This window comes from Hyla sarda, chromosome 4, assembly GCF_029499605.1.
Source record: "Hyla sarda isolate aHylSar1 chromosome 4, aHylSar1.hap1, whole genome shotgun sequence".
NCBI classification, from domain to species: Eukaryota; Metazoa; Chordata; class Amphibia; order Anura; family Hylidae; genus Hyla; species Hyla sarda.
The window spans coordinates 240,077,004-240,091,704 of NC_079192.1; the positions used below are offsets into that span (position 1 = coordinate 240,077,004).

The 14,701-nt window shown below is 46.3% G+C and overlaps 1 protein-coding gene across 1 annotated transcript in view; it reads left to right on the top strand.

Moving 5' to 3' along the window:
- Positions 1 to 10,842: 10,842 nt before the first annotated feature.
- The window catches only part of LOC130367445 (uncharacterized), a 34,721-nt gene continuing 30,862 nt past the window's right edge, over positions 10,843 to 14,701 (top strand). The window contains exons 1-2 of the mRNA XM_056569867.1: positions 10,843 to 10,913; positions 11,090 to 14,153. Of these exons, the coding sequence (XP_056425842.1) occupies positions 11,424 to 14,153 (2,730 nt within the window). The 5' untranslated portion in view covers positions 10,843 to 10,913; positions 11,090 to 11,423. The remainder of the gene's footprint in view (positions 10,914 to 11,089; positions 14,154 to 14,701) is intronic.

The window sequence follows — 14,701 nt, forward strand, 5'->3', positions numbered from 1 at the left end:
CTCTTCCAACTTAGAGGAGCATCGTACTCATGTTTGTCTGGTTCTTCAGTGACTACGGAAGAATCATCTCTACGCCAAACTGGAGAAATGCCTGTTCGAGAAATCTAGTCTTCCGTTTCTTGGCTACATTGTCTCTCATCTGGGCCTGCAGATGGATCCAGATAAGTTGTCTGCAGTATTGGATTGGCCTCGTTCCTCGGGCCTACGTGCGATTCAATGCTTTCTGGGATTTGCTAACTATAATTGTCAGTTTATCCCACATTTTTCCTCCTTGCTTACTCCTATTGTGGCTCTCACTAAAAAGTAATCTAATCCTAAATCTTGGCCTCGAGAGGCTGAAGAGGCCTTCTCCCGTTTAAAGTCTGTGTTTGCCTCTGCTCCCGTGCTTACAAGACCTGATCCAGAGAGGCCCTTTGCTTTGGAGATTGATGCCTCATCTATTGGAACGGGTGCCGTTCTCACTCAGAAAAACGCCAAGGGCAAGAGTGTAATCTGTGGGTTCTTCTCCAAGACTTTCTCTCCTGCTGAGAGGAATTATTCCATTGGAGTTCGTGAACTCCTTGCTATCAAGCTAGCTTTGGAGGAATGGCAACATTTATTGGAAGGTTCTTCTCATCCAGTCAGCATCTACTCCGATCATAAGAATCTTCCATACCTTCAGTCTGCTCAGCGTTTGAACCCCCGCCAGGCAAGATGGTCACTGTTCTTTTCCAGGTTCAACTTCTTCATTCAATTCCGTCCAGCAGACAAGAATATCAGGGATGATGCTCTCTCCAGCTCTCCATTGGTTTGGACTCCACACCTAGGCATATTATTCCTCATATTATTCCTCATATTATAATGACCGTTTGATTCCTGCCACTCCTGCCGAGATTCAGCAAGTTCCTCTGGGAAAATCCTTTGTGCCCACCAGATTGAAACGCAAGGTATTGAAATGGGGTAATTCTTCCTTGACAGCAGGACATCCTGGAATACGCAAGACCCTACTTCTTATTTCCCGGCACTACTGGTGGCCCCATCTTGAACGTGATGTTTCTGATTTTGTTTGATCCTGTGTAACTTGTGTTCGTGACAAAACTCCTCGGCAAAGACCTGCAGGACTCTTACAGCCTTTACCCCTTGCAGAGACTCCCTGGTCCCATATAGCCATGAATTTCATCACCGATTTGCCACCTTCTCATAATAACACTGTCATCTGGATCGTGGTAGATCGGTTTTCCAAGATGGCTCATTTCATTCCTCTACCAGGTCTTCCTACTTCTCCGCAGCTGGTGAAGTACTTCTTGTTGCATGTCTTTCATTCACATGGTCTTCCACAGCATATAGTTTCGGATCGAGGGGTGCAGTTTGTCTCTAAGTTCTGGCGAGCCGTTTGTAACTGTCTGGGCATCAATCTGGACTTCTCGGCCTACCACCCTCAGTCCAACGGCTCAGGTAGAGAGGTTTAATCAAATCCTTGAGACTTATCTTCGGCATTTTGTTTCAGCTCGCCAAAATGATTGGGTCGACCTTCTCCCCTGGGCTAAATTTTCATATAATATTAAGGATTCCGAGTCCACGAGGTTGTCTCCCTTTTTTGTTGTCTACGGACTCCATCTCCATCCTCCTCTTCCTCTCCCAGTCTCCTCTGGTGTGCCTGCTGTTGATGAGCTGGTCCGTGACTTCTTCACCATCTGGCAACAGACCCGACAGTCATTGTCCCAAGCTTCTTCTCGCATGAAGGCGCAAGCGGATAAAAGTAGAAGACCTCCTCCGTCCTTCTCTCCTGGTGACATGGTGTGGCTTTCATCCAAATACATGCGCTTCAAGATCCCCTGTTACAAGCTCGGTCCCCGCTACCGTGGTCCTTTCCAGATTCCACAAAAGATCAAAGTTAAACAGATTCTTGCTGCAAAAACTGTGAGAGGTAAACAATGTTTTTTGGTCGACTGGGAGGGTTACGGTCCTGAGGAGAGATCTTGGGAACCTGAGGAGACTATCCTGGACCGTGACCTTCTCAGGAGTTTTCTCTCTCGTAAAAGGAGTGGGAGACCAAGGGGGGGGGGGGGGGTACTGTTACACTATGCACTACAGCCTCACACGCTGGCCGTGAGCGCATGGTCCCCTTACATTCTGCTGCCGACAGGGCTGGGACTCACATCTCAGGATGCGCCTGCATGCGAGCCCCAATCTGTCACTCTCCGGGTGTTTCTCCTGCCTCTGCCTCACCCGTCCCTTAGGGCGTGCGCGCACTGGAGCTTTAAGATTTAAAGGGCCAGTACGCTCATTAGTGTAACCACCTGTGGCTGGCTAAATTCCTCCACCCTCCTAAGTTCTCTACCGGATCTTTGTTGCCTTGTGCCCTTGAGAAAGCGTTCCTATGTATTGCCTTGCCGTGTACCAGATCTCCTGCTCTTGTGACTTGATCTTGCACCTCTGCTGCCTGCCTACTGAACTCCTGCTACGTCCTGACTATGCTATTGTGCCGCCTGCCCTGACCTACTGCTATCCAGACTACGAGTTGCCTCATCCCTCCTGTGTCTCGGATCTCCTAAGCCGCCTGTGTGGTCGAGCTGTGCCAGGGGTAGCGACCTGGGTGTCGCCTGCAGCTGCAAGCCCATCCTACTTTGCGGCGGGCTCTGGTGAAGACCAGCAGCACCTTAGACTCCGCTCCCTGTTACGGTCCGAGTCATCTGCCACACAAGTCCAGTGGATCCACATACATCGGAGTTCCTGTCTTCAGAAACGTGAGTGTTACACCTTGCTATCCATTTCAGATAATCCAGATTGACCACATGCAATTGCCCAAAAGTGGAAAGTTTGAGTAAGTGCTAGTAGCAGTGGAGATGTTCTCAGGATGGCCAGAAGCCTACCCAGTCACTAATATTACAGCAAAGACTACTGTAAAGAAACTACTAACACAGTTGGTATGCAGATTTGGAGTCCCTGAAGTAATTGAAAGCGACCAAGGACATGCTGTCATTGCGGATATTACAAGAGAACTTTGAAAAATGGTGGGAGCAGACCTCGGACTCCATACCCCATATCATCCCGGAGCAGTGCAAACCCAACACAGTAGGGCTAATAGAGGAGTCTCAGGTGAAGGATCAGTTTGGGTACAAAGGGGGGGGGGGGGGTGGTTCACAATGAACCTCTCGTCTCAAGCCAGTGAAGCATCCCAGACCCGTTTTGTTCTTTTACCCACCTGAACCTGAGACTATTAGGTGCAATATATTCTAGGGAAAGATGTCATGTATGGTAACAAATATCTTTTAGGGGGGAATTGATAGGGATGACCCTTATGTTTCTAATGACTGATTAATATATTAATACTAATATGCCATTTCTGCTGGAAAAATATATCTGTTACCTACCCCTTAACTCCTGAAGGACTTAGGGCGTACCTGTATGCCCGGTCCCGGTGTTTAAAACGGGGTCACGCCGTGACCCCGCATCACACCGGGTCGGTCCCTGCTGCTAATCATAGCCGGGACCCTGGGCTAACAGCGCGTTGCATCGATCATTGTGCCAAGCGCTGTTAACCCTTCTGACGCGGCGATCACAGTTGACCGTCACATCTGAAAACAAAAGTAAACACTTCCCGGCAGCACAGTCGGGCTGATCGGGACATCGCGATTAAAATCGCGATGTTCCGATCAGCTCGGACGCAGGCAGAGGTCTCCTTACCTGTCTCCGCGGCTTCTGATCGTTCATTGATTGCTCCAAGCCTGAGCTACAGGCTTGAGCAATCGAGCCCCTATCTGACTGATCCGTGCAAAGCTATGGCTTTTCAGGAATCAGCATGGGAGATCGGTGTGTGTAGTGCTATAGATCCCTATGGGATCTAGAGCACTGCAAAAAAAAAAGTTAGCAAAAGTCATTTAACCCCTTCCCTAATAAAAGTTTGAATCCCCCCCTTTTCCCATAAAAAAAACTTTGTACATAAAAATAAACATATGTGGTATCCCCGCGTGCGAAAATGTCCGAACTCTAAAAATATATCGTTAATTAAATCGCACGGTCAATGGCGTGCGCGCAAAAAAATTCCACATTCCAAAATAGTGTATTTTTGGTCACTTTTTATATCATGAAAAAATTTATAAAAAGCGATCAAAAAGTCCGATCAATAAAAAAATGGTACCGATAAAAACTTCAGAACACGGCGCAAAAAATTAGTCCTCATACCGGCCCGTATGCGAAAAAATAAAAAAGTTATAGGGGTTAGAAGATGAGAATTTTTAACATATAAATTTTCCTGCATGTAGTTATGATTTTTTTCCAAAGTACGACAATATCCAACCTATATAAGTAGGGTATCATTTTAACCGTATGGACATACAGAATAAAGATAATGTGTTATTCTTACCGAAAAATGCACTGCATAGAAAGGAAGCCCCTAAAAGTTAAAAAAGGAAATTTTTTCTTCAATTTTGTCGCACAATGAATTTTTTTTCCATTTCACTGTGGATTTTTGGGTAAAATGACTAATGTCTCTGCAAAGTAGAATTGGTGGTGCAAAAAATAAGCCATCATATGGAATTTTATGTGTAAAATTTAAAGCGTTATGATTTTTAGAAGGTGATGAGGAAAAAATGAAAATGCAAAAACAGAAAAATCCTGCGTCCTTAAGGGGTTAACCCATATACATCAGCTTGCAATATGCTCGTGACTACGATGGAGTCCTTGCCATGACGCTGATACAACTGAGATAAGGAGTAAAAGACAAAATAACTGATGGACAGAGAACTCTGGAATTTCCCAGTAGAGAAACTTCTGCCAAGAAATTAATGGACACTAGATATGCTAATATATAGATGCAATAATCAAACAAACAATCAAAATCTAACATGCTAATTTTGACGTCATAACTAAACCTCCTTCTTTGTCTAATGTAAAAACAAAATCTACTTCCTGGATTAAACAGAACTCTTTTGGGGCAGCTGCGAGTATGCTGAGGAAGAGTTTATACCAACAACCTGTCTGGTGTATAATTCTTGTGTCCACACTTAGCTGTATATAGCAGCACAATCAATCACATTTGAAAGCCTCTCCTTGATCCATTCCTGACAGAATGAGGGCCCGACGTCCACAGGTTGGGGTTGTGCTTACAGCCCAACTCCGTGCAGGATGTTTGGCAGAGAACACCAAGGAAAATTTGCCACTGGCACTCTGTGCTTTTCACAGATGAAAGCAGGTTCTTACTGAGCACATATGACAGACGTGACAGGGTCTGGAGATGCTGTGGAGAACGTTCTGCTGCCTGCAACATCCTCCAGCATGACCGGTTTGGCGGTGAGTCAGTAATGGTGTGGGGTGGCATTTCTTTGGGGGGGGGGGGGGGGCACACAGCCCTCCATGTGCTTGCCAGAGGTAGCCTGACTGCCATTAGGTCTGACATCCTCAGACCCCTTGTGAGACCATCTGCTGGCCCTGGTTTCCTCCTAATGCAAGACAATGCTAGACCTCATGTGGCTGGAGTGTGTCAGCAGTTCCTGCAAGAGGAAGGCATTGATGCTATGGACTGGCCCACCCGTTCCCCAGACCTGAATCTGATTGAGCTCATTTGCACCACAGACTGTCCAGGAGTTGGCGGATTCTTTAGTTCAGGTATGGAAGGACATCACTCAGGAGACTATCCATCACCTCATCAGGAGCATGCCCAGACATTGTAGGGAGGTCATACGGCATGTGGAGGCCAGACACACTACTGAGCCTCATTTTGACTTGTTTTAAGGACATTACATCAAAGTTGGATCAGCCTGTAATGTGGTTTTCCACTTTGATATTGAGTGTGACTCCATATCCAGATCTCCATAGGTTGATAAATAAGATTTCCATTGATAGATTTCCATTTTTGTGTGATTTTGTTGTCAGCACATTCAGCTATGTAAAGACGAAAGTATTTCATACGATTAGTTCATTCATTCAGATCTAGGATGTGTTCTCTTAGTGTTCCCTTTATTTTTTGAGCAGTGTATTACTCTTAGCTATATAAGGCCACATAGGTTGCTGCACAGTTGGTAACTGAAGTACCGTATTGGTGTTTATTTTTAGAGATGAGCAAATCGAAGTTGACGAACCAGAATTTGTTACGAATTTCATGAAAAATTCGATTTGCAACGTATAGGAATATCGCCGCGATTCTATCACGCGAATCGCTTCATTAAACTACATTTTACAGCGTTCCAGGCTATTGGAGACCTAAGATGGCAGATCCACATGTGAGTACATGGGGCAAGGGATTATGGGAGGGCGGGAAACAGCGGCGGGAATGAAGATAGGCGGGCTGACCCTGAATCACATGTGAGATGCAGCCTATCAGTGTTCACTGACCCTTGTGATGTCATAGCCCCTATATAATCGGCGGCCATCTTGCGTCTCTTCATTTCATCTATGCACTCAGATGGAGAGGACGGGACTGCGTGTGTGTGAATAGCTCATACAACAGCGTTACACTGCAACTGCTAGTCACATCAGCATTAGGGAAAGACAGGAGTGCAGAGTGCTTTGCTGTTACACTGAGAAGGATCATTGATAGCTAAACCTCCTATTCATGTTATTGAGCATTGCAGCAAAGAGGGGCAGATAGCTGTCAGCTGCCTCATACAGATCTCCAAGCTGCCTGAACTTTCTGAAGCATCTTATCTCCTCATTTTTCAGCCCAATTGAGTTTAATTTTATTTGCTCCACAAATCTTCTGCTGCTCAGAATTGTGTGACAGAGTGCAATTTAGGGTTTAATCCCTGGATTTTTTTTTGTGGTGCTGCACTGTTGGGTCCTGCTGCTGTTCAGAAATAAGTCATATTAGTGTGGACTTTAGTGCCTTTTTACTTTTTTTCACCTGTTACTCTGTCTCTGTGCTGAATTCAATGTTATACCACACGTTATACACCTGCCGGTGTATGAAAAAAAAAAAAAAAGTTTTTCCTGTGTACAAATACGCTTAACAGTGCCCTTATCATTGCAAAGGGCCTACATACAAGCAAATAGCCTGCCATATACTACCTTTTTTTCTGTCTCTGTGCTAAATTTAGTGTTATACCACACGTTATACACCTGCCAGTGTATTAAAGAAAAAAAAAAGTTTTTCCTGCGTACAAATACGCTTAACAGTGCCCTTATCATTGCAAAGGGCCTACCTACAAGCAAATAGCGTACCATATACCACCTTTTTTTCTGTCTCTGTGCTAAATTCAGTGTTATACCACTCGTTATACACCTGCCGGTGTATTAAAGAAAAAAAAAAGTTTTTCCTGCGTACAAATACGCTTAAAAGTGGCCTTATCATTGCAAAGGGCCTACATACAAGCAAATAGCCTGCCATATACTACCTTTTTTTCTGTCTCTGTGCTAAATTCAGTGTTATGCCACATGTTATACACCTGCCGGTGTATGAAAGAAAAAAAGTTTTTCCTGCGTACAAATACGCTTAACAGTGCCCTTATCATTGCAAAGGGCCTACATACAAGCAAAAAGCGTGCCATATACTACCTTTTTTTCTGTCTCTGTGCTAAATTCAGTGTTATACCACACGTTATACACCTAAAAAGGTTTTCCTGCGTACAAATACGCTTAACAGTGCACTCATCATTGCAAAGGGCATACATACAACCAAGTAGTGTACTATTTAGTACCTGTATTTCTGTCTCGCTGCTAAATTCAGTGCTATTCCACACATTAGTATACATTGGCTGGTGTATACAACAAAAAAATAGTTTTTTTTCTGCGTATAAATACGCTTAACAGTGCGCTCATCATTGCAAAGGGCATACATAGAACCAAGTAGTGTACTATTTACTACCTGTTATTCTGTCTCTGTGCTAAATTCAGTGCTATTCCACACATTAGTATACACCTGCTGGTGTATTTTAAAAAAAATTTGTTTTTTCTGCGTAGAAATACGCATACCAGTGTGCTCATCATTGCAAAGAGCATACATACAACAAAGGAGTGTACTATTTAGTAACTGTTATTCTGTCTAGGGCCTAAATACTTTGAAAGGACAGCCATAAGTAATCGCCTGCTGCTGTTCTATACCCTCATAAACGCACTTAGTATGTCAGCCAGGGAAGTGCCAGGACGTGCACAGAGAAGGGGCAGAGGCCTACATACGTCAGGCAGAGTTGGCAGCAGACTTGGGGCGAGTGGCAGCAGGAGTCGCAGCAATAGGCCTGAGCTCCCGTTAACACCCAGCGGTCGCGTCGTCGACCCATCTCTCCTCGTCAATTGGTTTGCACACTCATCCCCATCATCACAAGCGACATGTCACAACCCCAGTCAAGAGTCAGTGGGTTCCTCAGACACAACCCTCAGTTGGCATGGCCCGGGAGCAGTCCCCGTAATCCCATTGCCTTTGTCCTATTGTCACGATTCGGCTGGCAGGAGGTGGATCCTCTGTGCCAGAGAGGGATTGGCGTGGACCGTGCTAGTGGACCGGTTCTAAGTTACTACTGGTATTCACCAGAGCCCGCCGCAAAGCGGGATGGTCTTGCAGCGGCGGTAGTAACCAGGTCGTATCAACTAGCAACGGCTCAACCTCTCTGACTGCTGAAGATAGGCGCGGTACAAGGGAGTAGACAAGAGCAAGGTCGGACGTAGCAGAAGGTCGGGGCAGGCAGCAAGGATCGTAGTCAGGGGCAACGGCAGGAGGTCTGGAACACAGGCTAGGAACACACTAGGAAACGCTTTCACTGGCACAATGGCAACAAGATCCGGCGAGGGAGTGCAGGGGAAGTGAGGTATACATAGGGAGTGCACAGGTGAACACACTAATTAGACCAACTGCGCCAATCAGTGGCGCAGTGGCCCTTTAAATCGCAGAGACCCGGCGCGCCCGCGCCCTAGGGAGCGGGGCCGCGCGCGCCGGGACAGGACCGACGGAGAGCGAGTCAGGTACGGGAGCCGGGGTGCGCATCGCGAGCGGGCGCCACCCACATCGCGAATCGCATCCCGGCTGAGGGCGGTATCGCAGCGCACCCGGTCAGTAGATCTGACCGGGGCGCTGCAGTAGCGAGGATGTTGCGAGCGCTCCGGGGAGGAGCGGGGACCCGGAGCGCTTGGCGTAACACCTATGCTGTTCCCTCTCCCAAAGAAGTATCTCATGCTTTGGGTTCAGCTCCACTATTTACTGAGGACGATCCAATAGAGGACATTCAGCAGCTAATGGGCAGCCAAGAATGTAAGGAGACATGCGTCGCTTGCTCCGGAAGGCGGGCAAGTAGTGATGCGGAGAGTGACGTGGGAGGCGGTGTTTCAATTGTTTAGGGTCCTGAGGCAGACACTGTTGTGGAACACGAGGAGGACATCAGTGACGTGCACACATCTTTTGATGATGATGAAGCCGATCGTAATTGGGAGCCGGGTGCAGAAGCCGGGCTTCATCATCATCAGGAGAAGAGATTTGCTCTCTGTCTATGAGGCAGCAAGGCGGTAGCACGGTTGGCAATCAGCGTGGTGGTTGCAGTAGTGGAAATTCAGGAGCCAAACGTGCCAGGGGGAGACCACCTGCTTCGTGGCAAGCTACCATTCAGGGAGGCAGTGGGACAGGGGTTCCTGGAGACGGCGCCAATAGCAGTGAAATAGTGCGGTCTGCGGGTGGGAAAATCAGCTACTCTGCGGTGTGGTTGTTCTTCATAAAAAATCCGGAGGACTTTAGCGTAGTCACATGCAAAATCTGTCGGCAGAAAGTGAAGCGTGGCCAGGGTCCCAATCTCAGCACCACGGCCCTACGTCAACACATGATTCGCCACCATAAAGCGGCCTGGGATAACCGTGGCTCCGATGTAGTGGTCAAACCTGCCGCATCACCCAGTGGCCATCCGCTCCCTCCGTCATCCAGCCAAGGCTCCACCACCTAAGCCGAAGGGAGCATTGTGTCAAACCCTCCTTCTTGCGCTCCTGCTTCTTCCGCTCGTAGTCAGCCATTCCGCCAACAATCGATCGGCGAAGCCATGTCCAAGAGACAACAGTATGCACCCACTCATCCAACGGCACAGAAGTTGAATGTGCTCCTGTCCAAGTTGCTGGTGTTGCAGTCCCTCCCTTTCCAACTGGTGGACTCTGCAGCTTTCAGGGAATTGATGGCTTGTGCCGAGCAGAGGTGGAGAGTCCCAAGCCATCATTTCTTTGCGAAGAACAAATTCGGATGGAAACAAACTTTTCGGGAAAATTCGGCGAATCGGCCGAATCGAATTTTTGAAAAGTTCGCTCATCTCTATTTATTTTAAAAACAAAATGAAAAGGGTACATAAATTATATAAGTTACATCACAGCATAGTAGGTTCTAATTTGGGGTCAATGTCATAGCAGGCACTCTGCAGACCATGTAAGTGATTACAGTAAAGTTACGTTAAAGAGACCTCCCAGTTCTCAGTACTAAAGAGAGCATCACTTATCCATGTAATGTAGATGTCTGTGTCTCTCAGAATCGTGGGGGCTGCTTTTAGAGAGGGATTGGGCAGAGACAGAGTGGATGGCTGAATTATTTCATTCCCACACTTCATGCATGTGACAACCAAAGAGGGATAATGGTTCTGTATAGCTTATGAATGATATTTAGACAATTAAATAGGTTGATGAGAGGAAAATGATGGCTATGGGTTTAGCTACTCGGAGTACCCCTTTAACAGTAACAGTTTTCTCTTTTGTGTCCACACACAATAGTTGTGCTACCTTACTACCCCAATATAATAATAGTACCCTTTAGTGCATTCTCACTGTGCTGCCTTCGCAAAGTATTTTACATGCTTGGCACTCAGCAGGGTCTGTTTCTTTAAGACCCTCCATTTTCTTGAAGCCTAGAGGCGGGCCTTCTCTCTAAAGCATAGGGCTAGCTCCGGCACGTCTCATTCATTCCAGCTACCACAGTGACCAGATCCACAGGACTTCTTAAAGCTAATACAGCCTGCAAATCTGATAAATACCAAAGCCTGTGAGTAAGGAATTGCTAGTTATCTTGTGTAGAGAGATGCTAGGTATTGTAGATAGAGAACGTGTTTTCAGTGTGTAGTAAGTGAGCACATGTTAGACCCTATCTATGTATTAGCTATGCATAATGTAAGGCACTTGAATAGCCATGCTTACATTTGTCTTTCATATGTTTGTTTTACAGTTTTACCGTGTGTTCATTATATCTCAGTAAAGATTACATCAGTTAAGCAAACCAGCGTGTCTTTCCTTGAGATTCGGTATAAACTTGATGTGAAGCTGTGTCCACGAGACAGCGGAGACATTATAGTAAAAAGGCTTTTAAAACGTTATCAGAAGCAGTTAATCAGCTTTGAATCGTCCGCAGCAGTAAAAAAGACTCATAAATCCTGTGGCTGCAGTCTGTGTCGGAGTAAGGGCGCGAAGCACTAGAAAGTGAAACTAATTCTCTCACGTGCTATAACACCGCTGTGCTGTGTCCAGTCATCATCATTATCTACGCTGCCAGCTAAATCAAGATGCAGAACCCAGAGAACAGCACTCTGACAGTTAACCCTCAATGCTCCTATAAAGAGGAAGACACCTTGCCAAGAAGTAGATCTAGGTGCACAACATTGTCTAGAGCGTCCAGTCAAACAAATCTAACTTCGGTTAGCGCCGATGCAACAAGATTTAAACGCCATAGCTCTAGACACTCATGCACCACCAGCCTGTCATCCGCTAGCGCCATAGCAACTAAGGCAAGAGCGAAAGCAGAGGCAGCTTGTGCAATGGCGTCCTATGCAAAGCAGGAAGCTGAATTGATGAAAGAACAAGCTGAAGCACTTAGAAGAAAAGCTGAAGTGCAAGCATCTTTACACTTACTGCAACAGCAGAAAAACGCTGCAGCAGCCTTAGCCGAGGCAGAAGTTCTCACAAGGGCTGCCGAAGCTCAGTTCGCTGACATAGAAACCCAGGTGTCACCCCTCAGCGCAAGCCAACGTACCCGTGAGTACATACAGTCACAAGCAACCATGTACACTGACCAGCAGTTCAACTACGCACCAAGGCCATCATTGACTCCACCAGCAATAAGCAACTTTGATTCTACGCAACACTGCAAGACTGAATCAGAACCTCAGGGTAGGAAGTCAAGTGGTCACATCCTCAGAGACCAATCTGCCAACCTGACAAGAGTGCAAACGGATGCTGATGTACTCCCTCCTCAAGCAAATACAAGTCTGGATTATAGCAGAAAGACTTACAACAGAGGAGAACAAAGCAGACTTAGTCAAGTGCCTCATCAGCCTTACCAGCCGCAGCCATACCCTGAGTTTACACCCAGGAAGTATTCACCAGATGCAGCAAGAGCTACAGAGGTAGCAAGATTCCTGATGCGCCGTGAGATAGTGAGCGCTGGTCTCATGAAATTCGATGACCGTCCAGAAAACTACTGGGCCTGGAAGTCATCTTTCCTAAGCGGTACCCAAGACTTAGATCTGACAGACAGAGAAAAGCTTGATCTGCTCGTCAAATGGCTAGGACCAGAGTCCACTGAGCAAGCCCAAAGAATCAGATCAGTACATGTTCATGACGCAACAGCAGGACTTGCAATGGTGTGGAGGAGACTAGAACACTGCTATGGGTCACCTGAAGTGATTGAAGATGCTCTTCTGAAGAGGATAGAAAACTATCCAAGAATGACAAACAAAGACAATCAAAAGCTGAGAGGGTTTGGGGACCTACTCTTAGAAATAGAAGCCGCTAAGTCTAGTGGATATCTGCCAGGTCTCTCATACTTAGATACAGCACGTGGAGTTGATCACATAATCAAGAAACTTCCTTTCAACTTGCAGGAAAGGTGGGTCACTCAAGCATCAAGATACAAGAAAGATCATCGAGTCGCATTTCCACCGTTCACCTTCCTTGCTGAATTCATCGTGGACCAAGCTGAAACACGCAATGATCCAAGCTTTGCTTTCCTGAACAAGAGAACTGCAAGCTCCCCAAAGGTAGAGCAAAAACATCTAACGCCTTGCATAGAACGCAGAGCAACAGTTTCTGTACGGAAGACAGAAGTCTCGCCTGAGTCTGCAGTCAATCAGGAAGACAGCGCAAGTAAGAAAGTTGAGGAGCCAGACAAAATATGTCTAATCCACAACAAGCCTCATCCACTAAGAAAATGTCGCAGTTTCAGAAGTAAGACATTAGAAGAGCGCAAAGCTTACCTCAAAGACAATCACATTTGTTTCAGATGTTGCGCTTCAATTCAGCATCTTGCAAAAGACTGTACAAAAACAATAAAATGCACAGAGTGCAACAGTGACAAACACCTGTCAGCACTGCACCCAGGACCACCACCATGGAAACAAGAAGTTCCAGCAACTCAAGAAGATCATGGTGGGGAGCAAGGCGAGAGTACAACGCCAGCAGTAACCTCAAAGTGTACTGAGATCTGTACAGAGCAGGGCCGCCCCAGATCATGTTCCAAAATATGCTTAGTCAAGGTGTATCCTGCAGGCTTCAGAGAAAAAGCAATCAAGATGTACACAGTCTTGGATGAACAGAGTAACAGATCTCTGGCAAAAACAGAGTTCTTTGACCTCTTCGGTGACAAAGGAAGTCCAACTCCATACACCCTGAAGACTTGTTCTGGAGTTGTAGAGACAACAGGGAGAAGAGCAAGCAACTACATCATTGAGTCATTAGATGGAAAGACAAAGGTGACTCTTCCTACCCTCATAGAATGTGATGAGATACCAGACGATAGGTCAGAGATCCCCACACCTGAAGTTGCTCGTCATCACCCCCATCTGGTGCGAATAGCAGACCAGATACCAGCACTAGATCCAGATGCTGCAATCATCCTTCTACTTGGGAGAGATATCCTCAGAGTGCACAAAGTCAGAGAACAGTACAATGGGCCACACAATGCACCATTTGCACAACGCCTTGATCTCGGATGGGTCATCGTTGGAGAAGTATGTCTAGACGGACTCCACAAACCAGAAAAGGTAAATGTCTACAGAACACATCTGTTACAGAATGGTCGTACATCTTGTCTTTGCCCATGTACCAACAGTCTACACATTAAAGAGAGACTTGTAAACCCAACACATCATCGGAGTATCCAGAGGTGCATGGAAGACTTAGCCTCAACTGGAGATACAGATGAACTGGGCTGTAAGGTGTTTGAAAGAACACGAGATGACGACAAGCTAGCACCCTCGGTGGAAGGTAATCTCTTCCTTGAGATTATGGACAGAGAAGTCTTCAGAGACAAATCAGGCAGCTGGGTAGCCCCTCTACCCTTCCGGTCACCACGCCATCGCCTTCCTGACAACAAAGTACAAGCAGAGAAACGCTTCACCTCGTTACAGCACATGCTACAAAGAAAGCCAAATATGAAGAAACACTTCCAAGCCTTCATGCAGAAGATCTTTGATAACGATCAAGCTGAAAGGGCACCACCACTACAAGAGAACCAAGAACACTGGTACTTACCAATATTTGGGGTGTACCATCCTCAGAAACCAGGCCAGATACGCGTAGTATTTGACTCTAGTGCGAAGCACAAAGGCATCTCACTAAATTATGTCCTTCTCAGCGGACCTGACCTGAACAATACACTCCTTGGAGTACTCATCAGGTTCAGAAAAGAACTCGTAGCAGTGACAGCAGACGTACAACAGATGTTCTACTGTTTCCTTGTTCGTGAAGATCACAGAGACTACTTAAGGTTCCTGTGGTATGCAGACAATGACTTTAACAAAGAAATCACAGAGTACAGGATGAAGGTACATGTGTTTGGAAACAG